General features: G+C 30.4%; 6 protein-coding genes across 6 annotated transcripts; 4 read left to right on the top strand and 2 right to left on the bottom strand. All coding sequences in view use genetic code 12, as the record gives it.

Moving 5' to 3' along the window:
• Nucleotides 1–2: 2 nt before the first annotated feature.
• Nucleotides 3–1055, top strand: KGF55_004858 (uncharacterized protein; the record flags this gene model as incomplete). Its single annotated transcript, XM_051759807.1, has 1 exon — nt 3–1055. The coding sequence occupies one exon, from the start codon at nt 3–5 to the stop codon at nt 1053–1055; it is 1053 nt and encodes a 350-aa protein (XP_051612452.1).
• An 88-nt stretch (nt 1056–1143) lies between these two features.
• On the bottom strand, nt 1144–2334 carry CHT4 (putative chitinase; the record flags this gene model as incomplete). Its single annotated transcript, XM_051759808.1, has 1 exon — nt 1144–2334. One exon carries the CDS (start codon nt 2332–2334, stop codon nt 1144–1146), a length of 1191 nt encoding a protein of 396 aa, XP_051612453.1.
• A 139-nt stretch (nt 2335–2473) lies between these two features.
• Nucleotides 2474–4840, top strand: KGF55_004860 (ubiquitin-specific protease; the record flags this gene model as incomplete). Its single annotated transcript, XM_051759809.1, has 1 exon — nt 2474–4840. The coding sequence occupies one exon, from the start codon at nt 2474–2476 to the stop codon at nt 4838–4840; it is 2367 nt and encodes a 788-aa protein (XP_051612454.1).
• Nucleotides 4841–5837: 997 nt separating this feature from the next.
• Nucleotides 5838–7009, top strand: ARO3 (3-deoxy-7-phosphoheptulonate synthase; the record flags this gene model as incomplete). The annotated part of the gene is made up of 2 exons (XM_051759810.1): nt 5838–5853; nt 5940–7009. 2 exons carry the CDS (start codon nt 5838–5840, stop codon nt 7007–7009), a joined length of 1086 nt encoding a protein of 361 aa, XP_051612455.1.
• Nucleotides 7010–7570: 561 nt separating this feature from the next.
• On the top strand, nt 7571–10108 carry KGF55_004862 (uncharacterized protein; the record flags this gene model as incomplete). Its single annotated transcript, XM_051759811.1, has 1 exon — nt 7571–10108. The coding sequence occupies one exon, from the start codon at nt 7571–7573 to the stop codon at nt 10106–10108; it is 2538 nt and encodes an 845-aa protein (XP_051612456.1).
• Nucleotides 10109–10174: 66 nt separating this feature from the next.
• On the bottom strand, nt 10175–13036 carry KGF55_004863 (uncharacterized protein; the record flags this gene model as incomplete). The annotated part of the gene is made up of 1 exon (XM_051759812.1): nt 10175–13036. The coding sequence occupies one exon, from the start codon at nt 13034–13036 to the stop codon at nt 10175–10177; it is 2862 nt and encodes a 953-aa protein (XP_051612457.1).
• Nucleotides 13037–14692: the final 1656 nt, after the last annotated feature.

Genomic DNA, 14692 nt, shown 5'->3' on the forward strand with positions numbered 1-14692 from the left:
CAATGTCTTCCACCTCGGGATTACAAAGACGTCGTGGTGCAAAACAATCAACGGTGAAATCAAATAATTCTAATTCATTTGACGATGAAAGAGACTACAGTAACAATTCTACTTCAGCTTCAAATATACAAAATAACGATTCAGATCATAAAATAGGTTATGACGATAGGGATATAAAAGACCATAGAGAGTTGAAACAACCATTATTGACATTAATGGAAGAAGTTCTTTTAATTGGTTTAAAAGACAAAGAGGGCTATCTATCGTTTTGGAATGATAACATTTCATATGCTTTAAGAGGTTGTATATTATTAGAATTAACGTTTAGAAATAGAATAACTTTGGTCAATGACCCAGCTAGAAGAAGATTCGAACCAAGTGATAGGTTAGTTGAAGTCATAAATACAGAACCAACTGGAGAGGTTTTGTTAGATGAAGCGTTAAAAATTATGAAAAGTGATGAATCAAATCTATCAGTAACAAATTGGATTGATTTATTAAGTGGAGAAACTTGGAATTTGATGAAAATTAATTATCAATTAAAACAAGTTAGAGAAAGGTTGGCTAAGGGATTAGTTGACAAAGGCATTTTAAGAACGGAGAGGAAAAATTTCTTTTTATTTGACATGGCAACTCATCCAATAGCAGATAAATTGTCAAAAGAATATATAAAAAATCGATTATTGGCATTATTAATACAGAGAAATGTTGACTTGGATACCATTTCAAATGACCAATTCCCAAAAGATGTTTCATTCAAGTATTTAAGATCAATTTCATTAGTCAGTGGGTCTTATGCTGCAAATGTTTTAGAAAACGTTTTATTATCATTAAACTATGACAAAAGAGATCAAGCATTTGCTAGAGCAGACGAAATTTTAGCTGATTACAGTGAGTTTCCTTTTAATTTATCACATCAAAGTCCTTTAGGTCTAGGGCTAAATTTGGGTCAGCAAGTTAGTTCCGAAATTGAAGAGTCATCAGCAAGTGAATTACAATTGGAATTAATAGCTGCTGTTTTGAGCGTGTTTGCTAGAATGGATTCTATTCTTTAGATCACCTTAAAGAAAACTGAAAATAATTACGAGAAATTTACTACACTTGGATTTCGACTTAACAATCTGGTTTGTATATTGAATCAAATTATTGTAAGTTTCTTAGATATTTACTATCTGGATAAGATATATTATTCTCTGACTTCTCTAAAGCTGCAATGCCACCTAACTGTTTTACAAAGTTGAAAACTAATGAAGCCTCTCCTGTTTTATCTCCAGATGATTCCCACCACATTCCTCCTCCTAACGCTTTTTCTTTAACAAATTGTCCCTTTATTTTCGCACTTTGTTGATTATCAAAACCTATGAACAATCCTGTTTGAGGATCGTATGAATATGCACTAACCTTTTTATGATCAAAATCTCCGCTTAATATTTTGTTATAATCTATAGTGTCTTCCCCTTCAATATCTCTGTTAAATGTATTACCAATTGAATTTGAAACTGTTCCGTAAAATGCTCTTCCATACATTGGTTGTCCTAATACTAATTTCGAAGGTATTACTCCATTTTCCAAATAAATTTGTACAACATCAGCGGCATTCAAATCATTATCTCCATTATTTCCAAATAAATTTGAGTGATAGCCTGTTTTGGTGGACCATGCTTTGCCTGAAAAATCATAACACATCAAATTCCAAAATGATAGATATTGATCCATTTCTCTTATTTTCAAACATTTTATATGTTCTAATCCAGCTGGAGCGGCCACTGTCAAACTAAACTTCGAAGGTAATTTGCTTCTTAGATTTCTCAACAATTCAACATATTTCCAACCTTGATGTTCACCACAAAATTCCCAATCAATATCAATTCCATCAAATCCATATTCTTTTACATATTCAACTGCACTATCAACAAAATTCGACATTTTCTTGGAATCTAAAATTATTGCATTGAACAAGTGAGAAGTTCCCCAGCCTCCAATTGACATTATTAGTTTCAAACTACGATATGACTTTTTCAATTGATAAAACAGTTGTAAGTTTCCTTTACATTTCACACCGTTAGTGAGTATTTCCATCTCTAAATCACACCAGGTATCTGTGAATTTTAAATTTCCCGAATTTTCATCGATTGTTATAAATGCATAGTTTATGTGAGTATATAATTCAGCAGGAATATTTGTTGGAAAATGCTTTTTATCATATACTGACCAATTTGCAAAATATACACACGATTTGAATTTCAAATTACCTTTATCGTATTGATTCAAAGACAACGGTGTTTGCACATTATTAAGCCTATTTTGGAAATTTTGAACTAATCTGTGGCACATATAAATCAGTTTGAAATATGAATTTGAATTTTGCAGTCAAATTGAATTGAGACCAAAAAAAAAAGACAAGATTGGCAACACTTTTTAATTTATCATTGTCACCAAATCTTACTACTCGATAGCATAACAAAAATAGCATATGACCTTACAATTGCCTAGTGATATACCGTCTAGGATACCAAGTGGTTCTAAAATATATAAAGATGATTGCATGTATACATTTGATACCCCAGAAAATAATGAATTAGGATTAGATATAGATTTGAAAACTTATAAGGCATATTCAAGAAATAATGATTATAATTTCACCGCTAACAATTATGAAAAGACGGGAAATAAATATTACTTAAATATAAATAAAACAAAGAAACCTCGAGAAGAAATTGATAAGTTATTATATGATGGCAATGGTGAGAAGCATTCTAAAATACCAAAACTAGAAATCAAGAATGTTAAGGATGAAGATTATTATAACATTGACATATCCGTATATGATGTGGAAGAAGATAAGTATTATAGGAGAGATGAAATAAGTAATGATTTTAATAATTTGATTGAACAAATCTTAGAAGCAAATTCATCTAATAAAAATGATGAAATTCATCAGTGGGAACAAGAAATTGTTCCATGTCCGCATTCAGTCGATGTACAACAATTTGAAACGAGTTTGAAACCTGATCTTGGTCAATGCAGTCAATGTGATTTAAAAGAAAATTTATGGATATGTTTGCACTGTGGAGTATTAGGATGTGGAAGAAAGCAATATGGATCATCATTGAATGGTAATGGACATGCATTGCAACATTATGAATCGACTCAGCATCCGGTTGCTCTTAAATTAGGATCGCTATCATCTAACCCAGATAGTTGTGACGCATATTGTTATCAATGTAATGACGAAGTGAAAGTTCCAAATTTATCTGCAATATTACAAAAATATGGTATTAATTTAAGTGACTCGGTAAAAACTGAAAAATCATTGATTGAAATGAATATAGATCAAAATATGAATTGGGATTTTAAAGATGATGAAAAATTAAAACCAGTTTATGGTAAAAGCTTGACTGGTTTCCAAAACTTGGGTAATTCCTGTTATTTAAACTCGGTAATTCAATCATTGTTCGATTTGGAACCATATAAAAGTTATTTTGAAAATTTAGAATTTGACTTCGATGTTCAGAACCCGGCTGAAGATTTGAAAAGTCAATTGATAAAAATATACGATGGTCTATATAGTGGAAGATATTCAAAATCTGGATCTATCAAAGGAGAAGATTATCAAATAGGTATAAAACCATCAACTTTCAAAACTTTAATTGGTCAAAATCACCCTGAGTTTCAAACTTCAAAACAACAAGATGCGTTTGAATTCTTATTATATTTAATGGAAAGCTTGGATAAGAATTTTGGCTTAATCTTGAATTCAAAATTCAATTTCTTATTTGCAGATAAAGTAATTTGCCTGAATTGTAAATATGGATCTTTAAAAGATGAGTCAATTGATAATCTTGCACTTCCATTGGAAGATGAAGTTTTAAATGTGGAAGATGGAAAAAAGATTTACAAAAAAACAACCTTAATGGATAGTTTTAAAAAACTTACAGCACCAGAAATTATTGAAGGTTTCAAATGTGACAATTGTAGCTCAGGTAAGCCTGCAATCAAATCAAGTGGATTTGTCACCTTTCCAAATTATTTGATTGTAAATGTTCAACGAATAAAATTGGAAAATTGGGCACCTTATAAAGCTGACGTACCAGTTGAAATACCTTATGAATTAGATTTAGCCGAATTTAAAGCTCCGAAGTTTAGTGAAACTGAAACACAAGTAGAGTCAAATGTGTCAAATGATGACTCCTCTTCATTTCAACCGAATCAAGTTGCGCTAGATACATTGTTAGCAATGGGATTTCCAGAACCCAGATGCATAAAAGCGTTGTATATCACTGGAAATAAAGATCCTGAAGCTGCAATGAATTGGTTATTTGAGCATATGGAAGACGCAGATATTGATGTACCTTTAGATTTGAACTCATCAACAAGCAAACTGGTTCCTGTGAATGAAACGTCTGAAGAATTAATTAATCAATTAGTCTCTATGGGTTTTTCCACTCAATTGTCCAAGAAAGCCTTACATGTTAATAGTGGAGATGTAAATGCAGCAGTCGAATGGTTATTTTCAAATCCGGATGATGATGGAGTTATTGAAGAGTCTGGTATCAAGGCAACAATAGATTTGAAGAGCGAAAGGTTAGAATTGAAAAAAACATTACAAAACCAAACTAATACTAATTCAACTAAATATAATTTGAAATCAGTGATATGTCATAAAGGTTCATCTCCACATACAGGTCATTATGTATCTTTCATTAGGAAAGAGATTGATAATGAAATAAAATGGGTTTTGTTTAATGATGAAAAAGTAGTTCTATGTGATGATTCAAATTTGCAAGATATTGAAAACAATTCGTATATCTATATATTTGAAATGGTTGATCTTTCATAACCGAAGGTCATGAATTTAACGAAGCAAATTAAAGGCTATGAACTGAGTTTGGTTTTACATTTTCGTCGTAATGCGGATCTGTTGATACTAATTTGGTTGTGGTTAATCGAAAAAATGCATTTTTTTATAGTCTAGTAGTTAATGAACATGTACTAGAAGGATTAAATGCGGAACGCGTTCTCAAATGATGTATCTAATTTGATCTCAAAAATATCCCTTATCTTTAAACGTTAACTTTGATCAATTTTGTGTTGATAATTTTTGAACAAATTGATTAATTTTCTAAACAAATAGTCAACATATTAAAACCATTACTACTATACTCAACCTTATGAAATGAATTGGCTTCCAAATTGTCATCGTTTATTTTCCAAGCTTCTGTGATCTAGTCAATCATTGATTTCATAACTCAAACGCAAAGAATAATCGATCGTACGAGAAATTACTGCAGACTGTACTCATTAATCATACAAGAAATTACTGCAAACTAAAGTCACTGAGAGTCCACTATCTATAAGTATTAAGAATTGAGATCATCATTCATGAATAAAACCTTGCTACGTATGATAAAGGTTATGACTTTGTTTCCACCTTATTTTTGGTTTATGAGTTTGTTTTGGTTAATTTTCCATTGCATTCACCAGGAAAACAAAAGTGACGTAGAATTTCTTAAATGATGGAAAGGATAGAAATAAGAGTTTAATACTGTTAAATTTGAGGTACTGGAATGATCAATCAAATCATGAATTCAACCACCTTTAAGATAATGTTGCAATAATTCTATGCCTGTATATAACCTAAACTGACTCAAAAATTAAAATATTATTTCTCAAATTTTTCAGTCATAATATTTTCAAATTAAATTAATAAAACTCACCTGTTTATATCATTTCAAATTAATTATTCATTTCAACTTAGCTCATTGCTAATAAAGGAGTTTACTCAATAGGACAATATCATGTTTATTACAAACGAACATATAGGAGATAGAACTCGTATGGAAGATTGGAGAAGTATGTAGCAGAACAGTTAATCAAACTAGGTTTAAAAGATTATCACAAAAGACCTTTTGAATGAGAGTATGTACTAACGAGACAAGTACGTGGTTATGATCCATTGACTCCACCAGATTTGTTACAACATGAATACCCGTTAACACCAGAATCTCAAAAAGTAATATTACAAGGAAGAGATGATGCATGTAAAATCTTAAATGGAGAAGATGATAGACTTATAATAATTATTGGACCATGTTCATTACATGATCCTAAATCGGCATTAGATTATGCCGAAAGATTAGAAAAACAAGCTGCAAAATACAAAGGAGAATTGTTAATAGTCATGAGAGCTTATTTGGAAAAACCAAGAACCACGGTTGGTTGGAAAGGTTTAATCAATGATCCAGATATTAATGGAACTTTTCACATAAATAAAGGGTTACGAATTTCTAGAAAATTATTTGTTGATTTGACTTCCAAATTACCAATTGCAGGTGAAATGTTGGATACAATTTCTCCTCAATTTTTATCAGATTTATTTTCAGTAGGTGCTATTGGTGCAAGAACTACTGAATCTCAGTTACATAGAGAATTAGCTTCAGGATTATCTTTTCCAGTTGGATTCAAAAATGGTACAGATGGTACATTGGGAGTAGCAATCGATGCTGTTAGAGCTGCTTCACATCCTCATCATTTCCTTTCAGTTACTAAACCTGGAATTGTTGCTATAGTTGGAACAGATGGTAATAAAGATTGCTTTGTTATATTGAGAGGAGGGAAACAAGGTACAAATTACGATGAGGACTCAGTAAAAGCAACAGAAGAACAATTAATAAAGGCAAATTTAGTAAATGATACAACCCAGAAAGGACCAAGAATAATGGTAGATTGCTCACACGGAAACAGTAATAAAGATCATAGAAATCAACCAAAAGTTGCTGCTGTAGTTGCGGAACAAATTTCAAAAGGTAATAAATCAATATGTGGATTGATGATTGAAAGTAATATTGGAGAAGGTAGACAAGATGTTCCACCAGCAGAGCAAGGTGGCAAAGATGCTTTAAAATATGGTGTATCTATCACTGATGCTTGTATTGGATGGGAAGATACTGAAAAAGTATTGGAAGTATTATCCAATGCCATAAAAAATAGAAGAAGTTTAAGACAATAAAACTATGAAAATTGATAGGCATCAGTGTGTATTATCGTTTTAATTAAGTTATTTATTATTATCAAAAGTTATTTTATCTCTTTACTTTAATTAAGAATCGTAATTGCTAAAATTCTATAGTTTGGTGGTACTTTTGAACTTGTTTCATTACGTAATGTTGGTTCTATCTCGAAAGAGTATCAAATCATTTTTGTGTAATATGTTTAATTAATTTATTTCCTTTTCAATTAACTACTATTAATCATTATTTTCATCTTTCAACAAGTATACATTTTAACTCCAATATTAACATTTCAAAACACTCAGTTTGTCAGTCGCACAATTAGAGCTGAACGCTTTATAGCAGTTTTACATCAATTCAAATAGTTTTTGAAAAATTAAACTTACTACTTGTCATAAAACTCATCAGAATTAATTAGCAAATAAATTAATTTGTTTGACTTCATTTATAGAAGTTAAAAGTAATCATAAAGATAGATGAGGTCTTATCTCAAACTGAAGAAGAATGAAAACTCCTTATCAAATCAAAATGACTTTCAGCTACAAGATACAAACACAAATATGACATCTTTAGGAATGTTCAATTCAAATTCATCAAACTCAAACTTTCAACCACCTCAAAATTATTACAATCAAAAATCTACACCTTTATCGTCGCCGAAGTCTTTGAATTTTGCACAGTTTACTCCACCACCATCGAATCATTTATCGAACCATAATTCTGCTAATGGAGGTACTAGTACTAGTGTCATGGGATCACCGAAAAAGTTATTAACACCAATTAAAAATTTATTTTCGTCAAATAAGTCAGTAACAACACCTTCATCAAATGACAACCTACAAAACATTTTGCAAACTAGCAGTAAAGATTCACCAAAAGACTCGAAGAGCTCGATTTTTAAAAGACATATTAGAAGTAAAAGTAATAATAATATTCATGCACACAATGACTTTAAACATCTACCAGAAGATCCACCTATAGCCTCAAATACATTCAGGGTTGTACAGCCATCCGTATCGTCTCCATCGTTACATGAATTAAATTTAATGAATCATGGAAAGGGATCTTCTTCAAATAAATATCGATCACAACAGAATTTACACCATTTACAATCACAACAATCACATTCAAGTCTACGATCAGAAATAAATCACAATATGAACGATGGTACTCAGGATCATTCATATGCAACTAAAATACCAACAAGTGAATCTTCCAATGGATTAGGAATACCAATCACGTTGTCTAATGATAATTTTAGTATCCCCTCCTTACCTGAAAGTAGAAACAAACGAAGTACGAAAGATGTTTGTTTTGACCCTGCACTAACGTCTTCGATAGAAGACAAAGATGAGTTAAAAACGGATCATACAAGTTATTCGAATGAATCTGTAGAAGGAGATGACTTTGAATACGAGGATGATGACAATACCTCACAATTTTCCTTTGTTCAAGACATGAAAAATGGAAGAAATACTTCAGTCAAATATTACAAAACCAAAACTGACTCAAACAAAAAGCAAAATATGACAGTAAATAAAAATATGGCTCCAAATTCATTTGATGAGAACGACTTAGGATATGAAGATGAGGAACTATCTGATTATGACTTTGAAAATAATGGTGGTGTTGAAGATATGGAGGAGTATGACTACGAAGAAGAATTTCAAGGTGAAAACACTGCTTATGCTGACATGTTCAATGATAATAAAGATCAAGGTAGCGAAGACTTTGCCGATGAAACGACCCCTAAGCAGTCTACGTTTCGAGATTTAGAAACTAATCAAATGCAAGCAGAAACTGCTCAAGATGATTTTGAATTGAGTAGAATTGAAGAAGAGGACGAATATTCAAGAAGTTATTTTTTGAATGAATCGCTGATGAAAATAGCCGAACCCAAACTTTCTCCAAATTCCAAATTCAATGAGTTCACAAAGGGCCTTTCTTTTCCAAAACAGAGTAAATTTAATTCGTCGTTGCATCTATCAATTCAAGGGAATTCATTAACTTCGTCATCAAACTCATTTTATTCAAATTTAGACGCTGAAGATCGAAATGAAATTGACATTCTTGAAAATTATTTGGAATCAATTTCGAACGAACAGCCTAATCAGGAAAAACAATTCAATTACGATTCATTTATTTCGCCACCGTTGCCACAAGATGAAGTGTTTGACTTCCTTCCAACTTCAAGTTTGAATAGTCCTATTATTAATGGCCTCACAATTGGTAGTAATCTAAGACACAGATCTCGAGATTCGAACAAGTCAGATAATCATAATAACAGATTGATTATTAATAGAGATCCAATCAACATAAAGAAAGAAGAAGGAAATAGCGGTCTTAAAATATCAGACAATGAATCTATTGCATCATTTCATGAATCCTTTGATGACAAGTTGAACTTCAAGATTGGTGAAAAGGTCGAAGCCTTTACAGCTTGGCAAAATCAAGTATCAACTCAAAATAATAATCACGACAGTTTCAATGAAAACAAATCTTACAATAAGCAAAATCAAACTAATACCAACAATCAAGATCGAGCCGGCTCGATCGAAAAAGATGATAGATTTAATAGAGAGTCGATTCTAGGTATGATGAATTTTTTGGGTTCTGTAGAAAATCATTCATTGACTACTGAAAATGATAAACACCAGGGAACAAAATTTCAAGATCATCAAAACTTAACTAGATTTGATCTGATTCTATCTAGAAATTCATCTCAACGAAGTTACATGCAAAAAAGATATAACAATGTATTGATTTATAATTCATTATTTACTAAGTCAGAAATAAATTTATCTGGTGAGCAAGAAAAAATTGAAAAACAGAAATCATTTAAAAGATATTCTTGGTTTAATAATTCTGAAGAGTTATCTTTACATTTGAGGCCCACTACGAATAATATCGAAAAGGATTTTGATAATAAAATGAATTTACAAGAACCAATTCGATTTAATGAGTCTCAGAAAGAAAGTTCGTATATGAACAAGGTTGATCAACAATCAAATGAATTTAATGATTACTACGAGGATAACGAGTTTGAGGATCAGGATATATTAGATGAAATTAATCAAAGTGCAAATTATGAATTTTAAAAAAAATGGGCAATAAATATATCAACTTTTATTAAAAAATTATATCAAATTTAATGACTCAATTATTTATTTTGTTGCATTAGTAAATAACCAAGAATTATTTCTATATTTTGAATAAATACTTAATAATTCATCGTCTTTTTCATTTACTTGTTCTTCATCATCATCTTCTTCAACTAATATAACTTCCATTTCTTTTCCCTTTATAACTTCTGTAGTAGATTTATAAGATATTATTGAATTTGATCTTTGAATAGTGAAAACTTCATATTTATCTTTTGTTAAATCAACTATTATACTTTCATTATCATCATCTCTTAGCTTGGTTTTATTCAATTTTGATATTGATTTTGGAGTTGTATTATAATTACCAAATTTCAAATCATTATTATTATTTTCTTTAAAATCTATTTTATAATTGATTGGTTTTGGAGGTTCAGCTATTTTAATATTCATATCTTCTGCTACTGCATCATTTTCGTTGTAGTTATTTTTATGTATGGAAGATGAAGCTGAATTTAAAATGTTTATTGGGACTTTGATTCTATGATTTTGATTTTGTGGCTCGTTAATACTATGATGTTTTGAAGTATCTACTGAACTATTATATCTATTATTAAAAGACAATGGTAATGATGGGTCAATGGATTTTGATCTACTGTGACTGATTTTAAGTTGGTCGTTATGAGATTTTATACCTTGATCAACTGATTGATTTTCATTAAAGTTGAATTCATTTAAGTCTATATTGTACATTGATTTACCTCGTTTATGCCTTGCTGGAGATCGTGTTTGTGGGTTTTGAATAAAATTGCATTGTAAATCTGGTAAAGTCTTTGAAATCTTTGAGTCGACATACAATGAATTCTTCTTGTTTTCAAATTCATATTCAGAATCTTCACCCTCAATTGAGTGTAGCTTCAATTGTTCTTCTAGATGAGTTAAAGCATTTTTACTTGGAATCCTTATACCTATCTTGTTATTGTTTTGATTATTATGTGAACTACTACTACTGCTATATTCAGATGATGATGAGTTTGTATTTCTATCCGAGAAAAGTGTTTCATTATAACTTGATGGTGCTTTCGAAGATGGAGATTTGATAGAATATTGATCCATTATTCTTTTGTTTGATAAATCAGGTATATCAATTTGTCCATTTGATGAATAAAAACTGTATCTTGATTTTGTTGATTTTGAATCTTCTTCTTCAATATGTTTTGATTTTAGCTGTTTGTTGTTTGTTATATTCTCAAGGTTATTAGGAAAATTGTAACCAATGTCAAATTCATTATTATTCTCTAATTGAGGTGAACTGGTAGGTTTAATCGAAGTTGCAATTTTTTTAGTTTCGTCAGACAATACAGTTGTACTCAGTCTTGATATTTTTAATGGGGCTGTTTCCTTCTCAGAATCTTCCGCATCACTCGCTTCGGTATCGGACCAATGATCTTGATCATTAACTTCGGTTTCTCCTTCTTCTACTTTGTTATTTAATATTAATTTATTTGAATTGAAAGATTTGTTTGTAGGTTCTCGACTCAATGTTATATCAATAGATTTTTGTAAAGAATTCCAACTATTTACACTTGAATTGGATGAAAATGTACTTGAATCTGATGGCACCCTACTTGGATTTTTTGAACTGGATCTTGATTCAGACTCTTTTAATGTAGATAAAGTAGTAACTGGGTTCTTGACTTTTGGTGAGTTGTTATTCGCATTGGCATAGCTAGGAATTGGTGGTGTTTTTCTATGTAATCTTTGGAAGGAAGCAAAGTCTCCAGGTGAGCCGAAAGAACTTACTGATGTGGTTTGAGATTCATCACTAAAACATCGTGATCGAAGGTCAGTTTTGGGTTGTTGAGATACATTTTTTGTTATTATGGGAGGTTGAGTAACTAATCTTGAAACAGGAATTTGATATGAACTTGATTGCATTACGTTCATTTTATTTGGTGTAAGTTTGGAAACATTACTAGTTTCAATTGATGCATTATTTGTCTCCATCAGTGGTGGTGGTTTTCTTTTTGATTTTGATTTCGATGACTCAGATTGTGTAAACAGAATTGGATCTTCAAAGGTAGTTGGTAATGCAGGAAGTTTTTTACTTGGTTTATGAGTGACTTCTTGGTTGGTTTTTGATTTTATTCCATCATTAATGCTTGAACTTCTAGAACTATAATTTGACATTTCTTCAATCATACTTAATTCATCTGATTCTTTATTTTTATATGCTAATTTCAGATATTTTGTTTTGTTTGTGGTTACTGATGGCGGTGAAGGTGATGTTTTCATTGTTTGATTTGAATTTAAAATCTCTCTTGTTAATGGAGTCGTTGACATATCAAAAGAAGTACCATTTTGTTCATCCTCTGATGACAGTGAAATATCTATTTTTTCATATCCTTGCGGTGTATATATTAATGTTGTTTGTTTGGGTAAATGCGACCTTTCAGGTGATCCAGCTCTACTTGGTGATGAAGATCGTGATGATATTGTTGATGAGGCTGATGACTTTGGTTTACCATCGGTTATATTTGGTGATGAACTTAATTTCGGTGGAAGTTTTAAAGTCAAAGGTATAGGTATTATATATTTGTTTTGGGTTGGATTGTTCTTGTGATTTGGATTTCCATTTGCAACTATATGTAATCTTGAATATGAAGGATTTTTATAAATATTTTTTAACTGAGTTGGTGTTAAGTTAGGAGAATTAAACATTGTTCTTAAATCATCCTCATCGTGAAATTCTAATGAACCATTAATCTTGTGTTTATTTCTATTAATTTTTACTGGAGATAAAGATCGAGATCTTCTCTTATCCTCTTGAAATTGTTTCCATTGTCTTGACGATATTGGTGTAACTTGATCTTGTTGTGTATTATTGCTGAAAGACTTAATTGGAGTAGTTGGCAACAGACTCATTTTGAATTTTAAAAGTCAGTTATTCTACTTTCGATGAACTTTGTTTTGGTTTGAACAATATGACGATGATTTGATATGAATTATAATAATTGTCAAAACATTAAAAAAAAAAAAAGATTCCCATGTAAAGATATAAATCTAAACTAACTTGATAATTAATGAGTGTTATAAATAAATTAAAAATAGAATTGAAATAGTAACTAAGCTGGATTTGTAAAATGTGTTTGAATTTTCAAAAGAGCTATGTATTTAAATTGATTGTATTGTATTGTTTGTGGTTAATGGGTATTTTCAATAGAGTGAGCTACCAAATTATTTTGAAATAATCTATTTTAGGATATTACATAAAATTAATTGATCCAGATCTCTATAGTGAGTGTAAATGTACAACAACTAAAAGGAAGATTTGAAAGTAAATCCATGTTATCGAAAGGCTGGCTTAAAATTTAAATGATTCTGTCATCTCTATACCAATAATCGTCTAATAATCGAATCATCAAAAGGGTCCTAATGAGGTACTAATATTTTCATATTGATTGTAGGTGCTCTTGAATAGTAGGCCAGGCAACAAATTCAATATGTTCATCCAATATTGTTACAAAATTTTTATAATTCATGAATTAAGATTTTAGATTTTGAACTCTTTGGTAAAATGAATTAATTTTCGTAAATCTCTTAAAAAGCTTCTTCCTAATAAATCAATTACGAGATTTGAACTTTCTCCAAATTAATTTCTTAATTAGGGTCTAATGCTTTTAAAAACTGGTGAAACAATGGTTAAACTTTTAATTAGCTTTTTTTTGACGAGGTAAGTATCATTTTGTGATATTTTAGGCTTTAGCAAACAATATGAATTATATGAAGACCATTTAAGACACTAGGACACTCATTATTAAGGCAACGATGATCTTTTTTAAATTAGCATGCAAACAAGCAAATTGCAGATCATTGTCTCGCTAATTAGCCGTAGAATCACTTCATGCACAAGTCCTGGATCACAGTAAATCAAAAGGCTGGAATAAGTTCTGTAAGAAGCTTTAATTATGCATAACATCGTTAGTTTTTTTTATTGAGCAATTGCAACAAGTAATACAACATCATGTTTTCTATTGGGTTCTCTGGATAAAAAACTTTAGTTGAAAAGATGAGGAAACATTTCAACGTAATTAATGATTGAATGAAAAGTGGTTGCAAAAATTCATTTTATGAAAGTTCGTGCACTCAACCCCAAATAATTTTTCACTAAATACTAAATTCTCTAATACGAAGAATTTTAATACACCAACTCTTTCTTCTTCTTCTTTCATTTCAACACAATTGGAGTATGAGTTTGATCATGCAACAAGTGATGGGTGATTGAGATTGAACAACAATATTTTTAAAGGTATGAACAATTTCAACTTTACACTTATCAATAGTCATTTCATAGAGAAAAATTTTTTAAATCTTAACATTTCCAAAAATTAATAGGATGAAATATGTTTTATTTAAAAGTATGTTTTTTCTGGCATCTCTAATATTAGAATTATTTCAATGCTTATACCCTTGACTAAACTTATCTGATTGTTTTTTGGAAATTAAGAGTTAAAAAATATTATGATTTGACATTTGAAAATGATGTCCTTTTGTTGATTGACATTGAATACTAACAAAATG

This window comes from Candida pseudojiufengensis, assembly GCF_024610245.1.
Source record: "Candida pseudojiufengensis strain CBS 10847 chromosome Unknown scaffold11, whole genome shotgun sequence".
NCBI lineage: Eukaryota > Fungi > Ascomycota > Pichiomycetes > Serinales > Debaryomycetaceae > Lodderomyces > Lodderomyces pseudojiufengensis.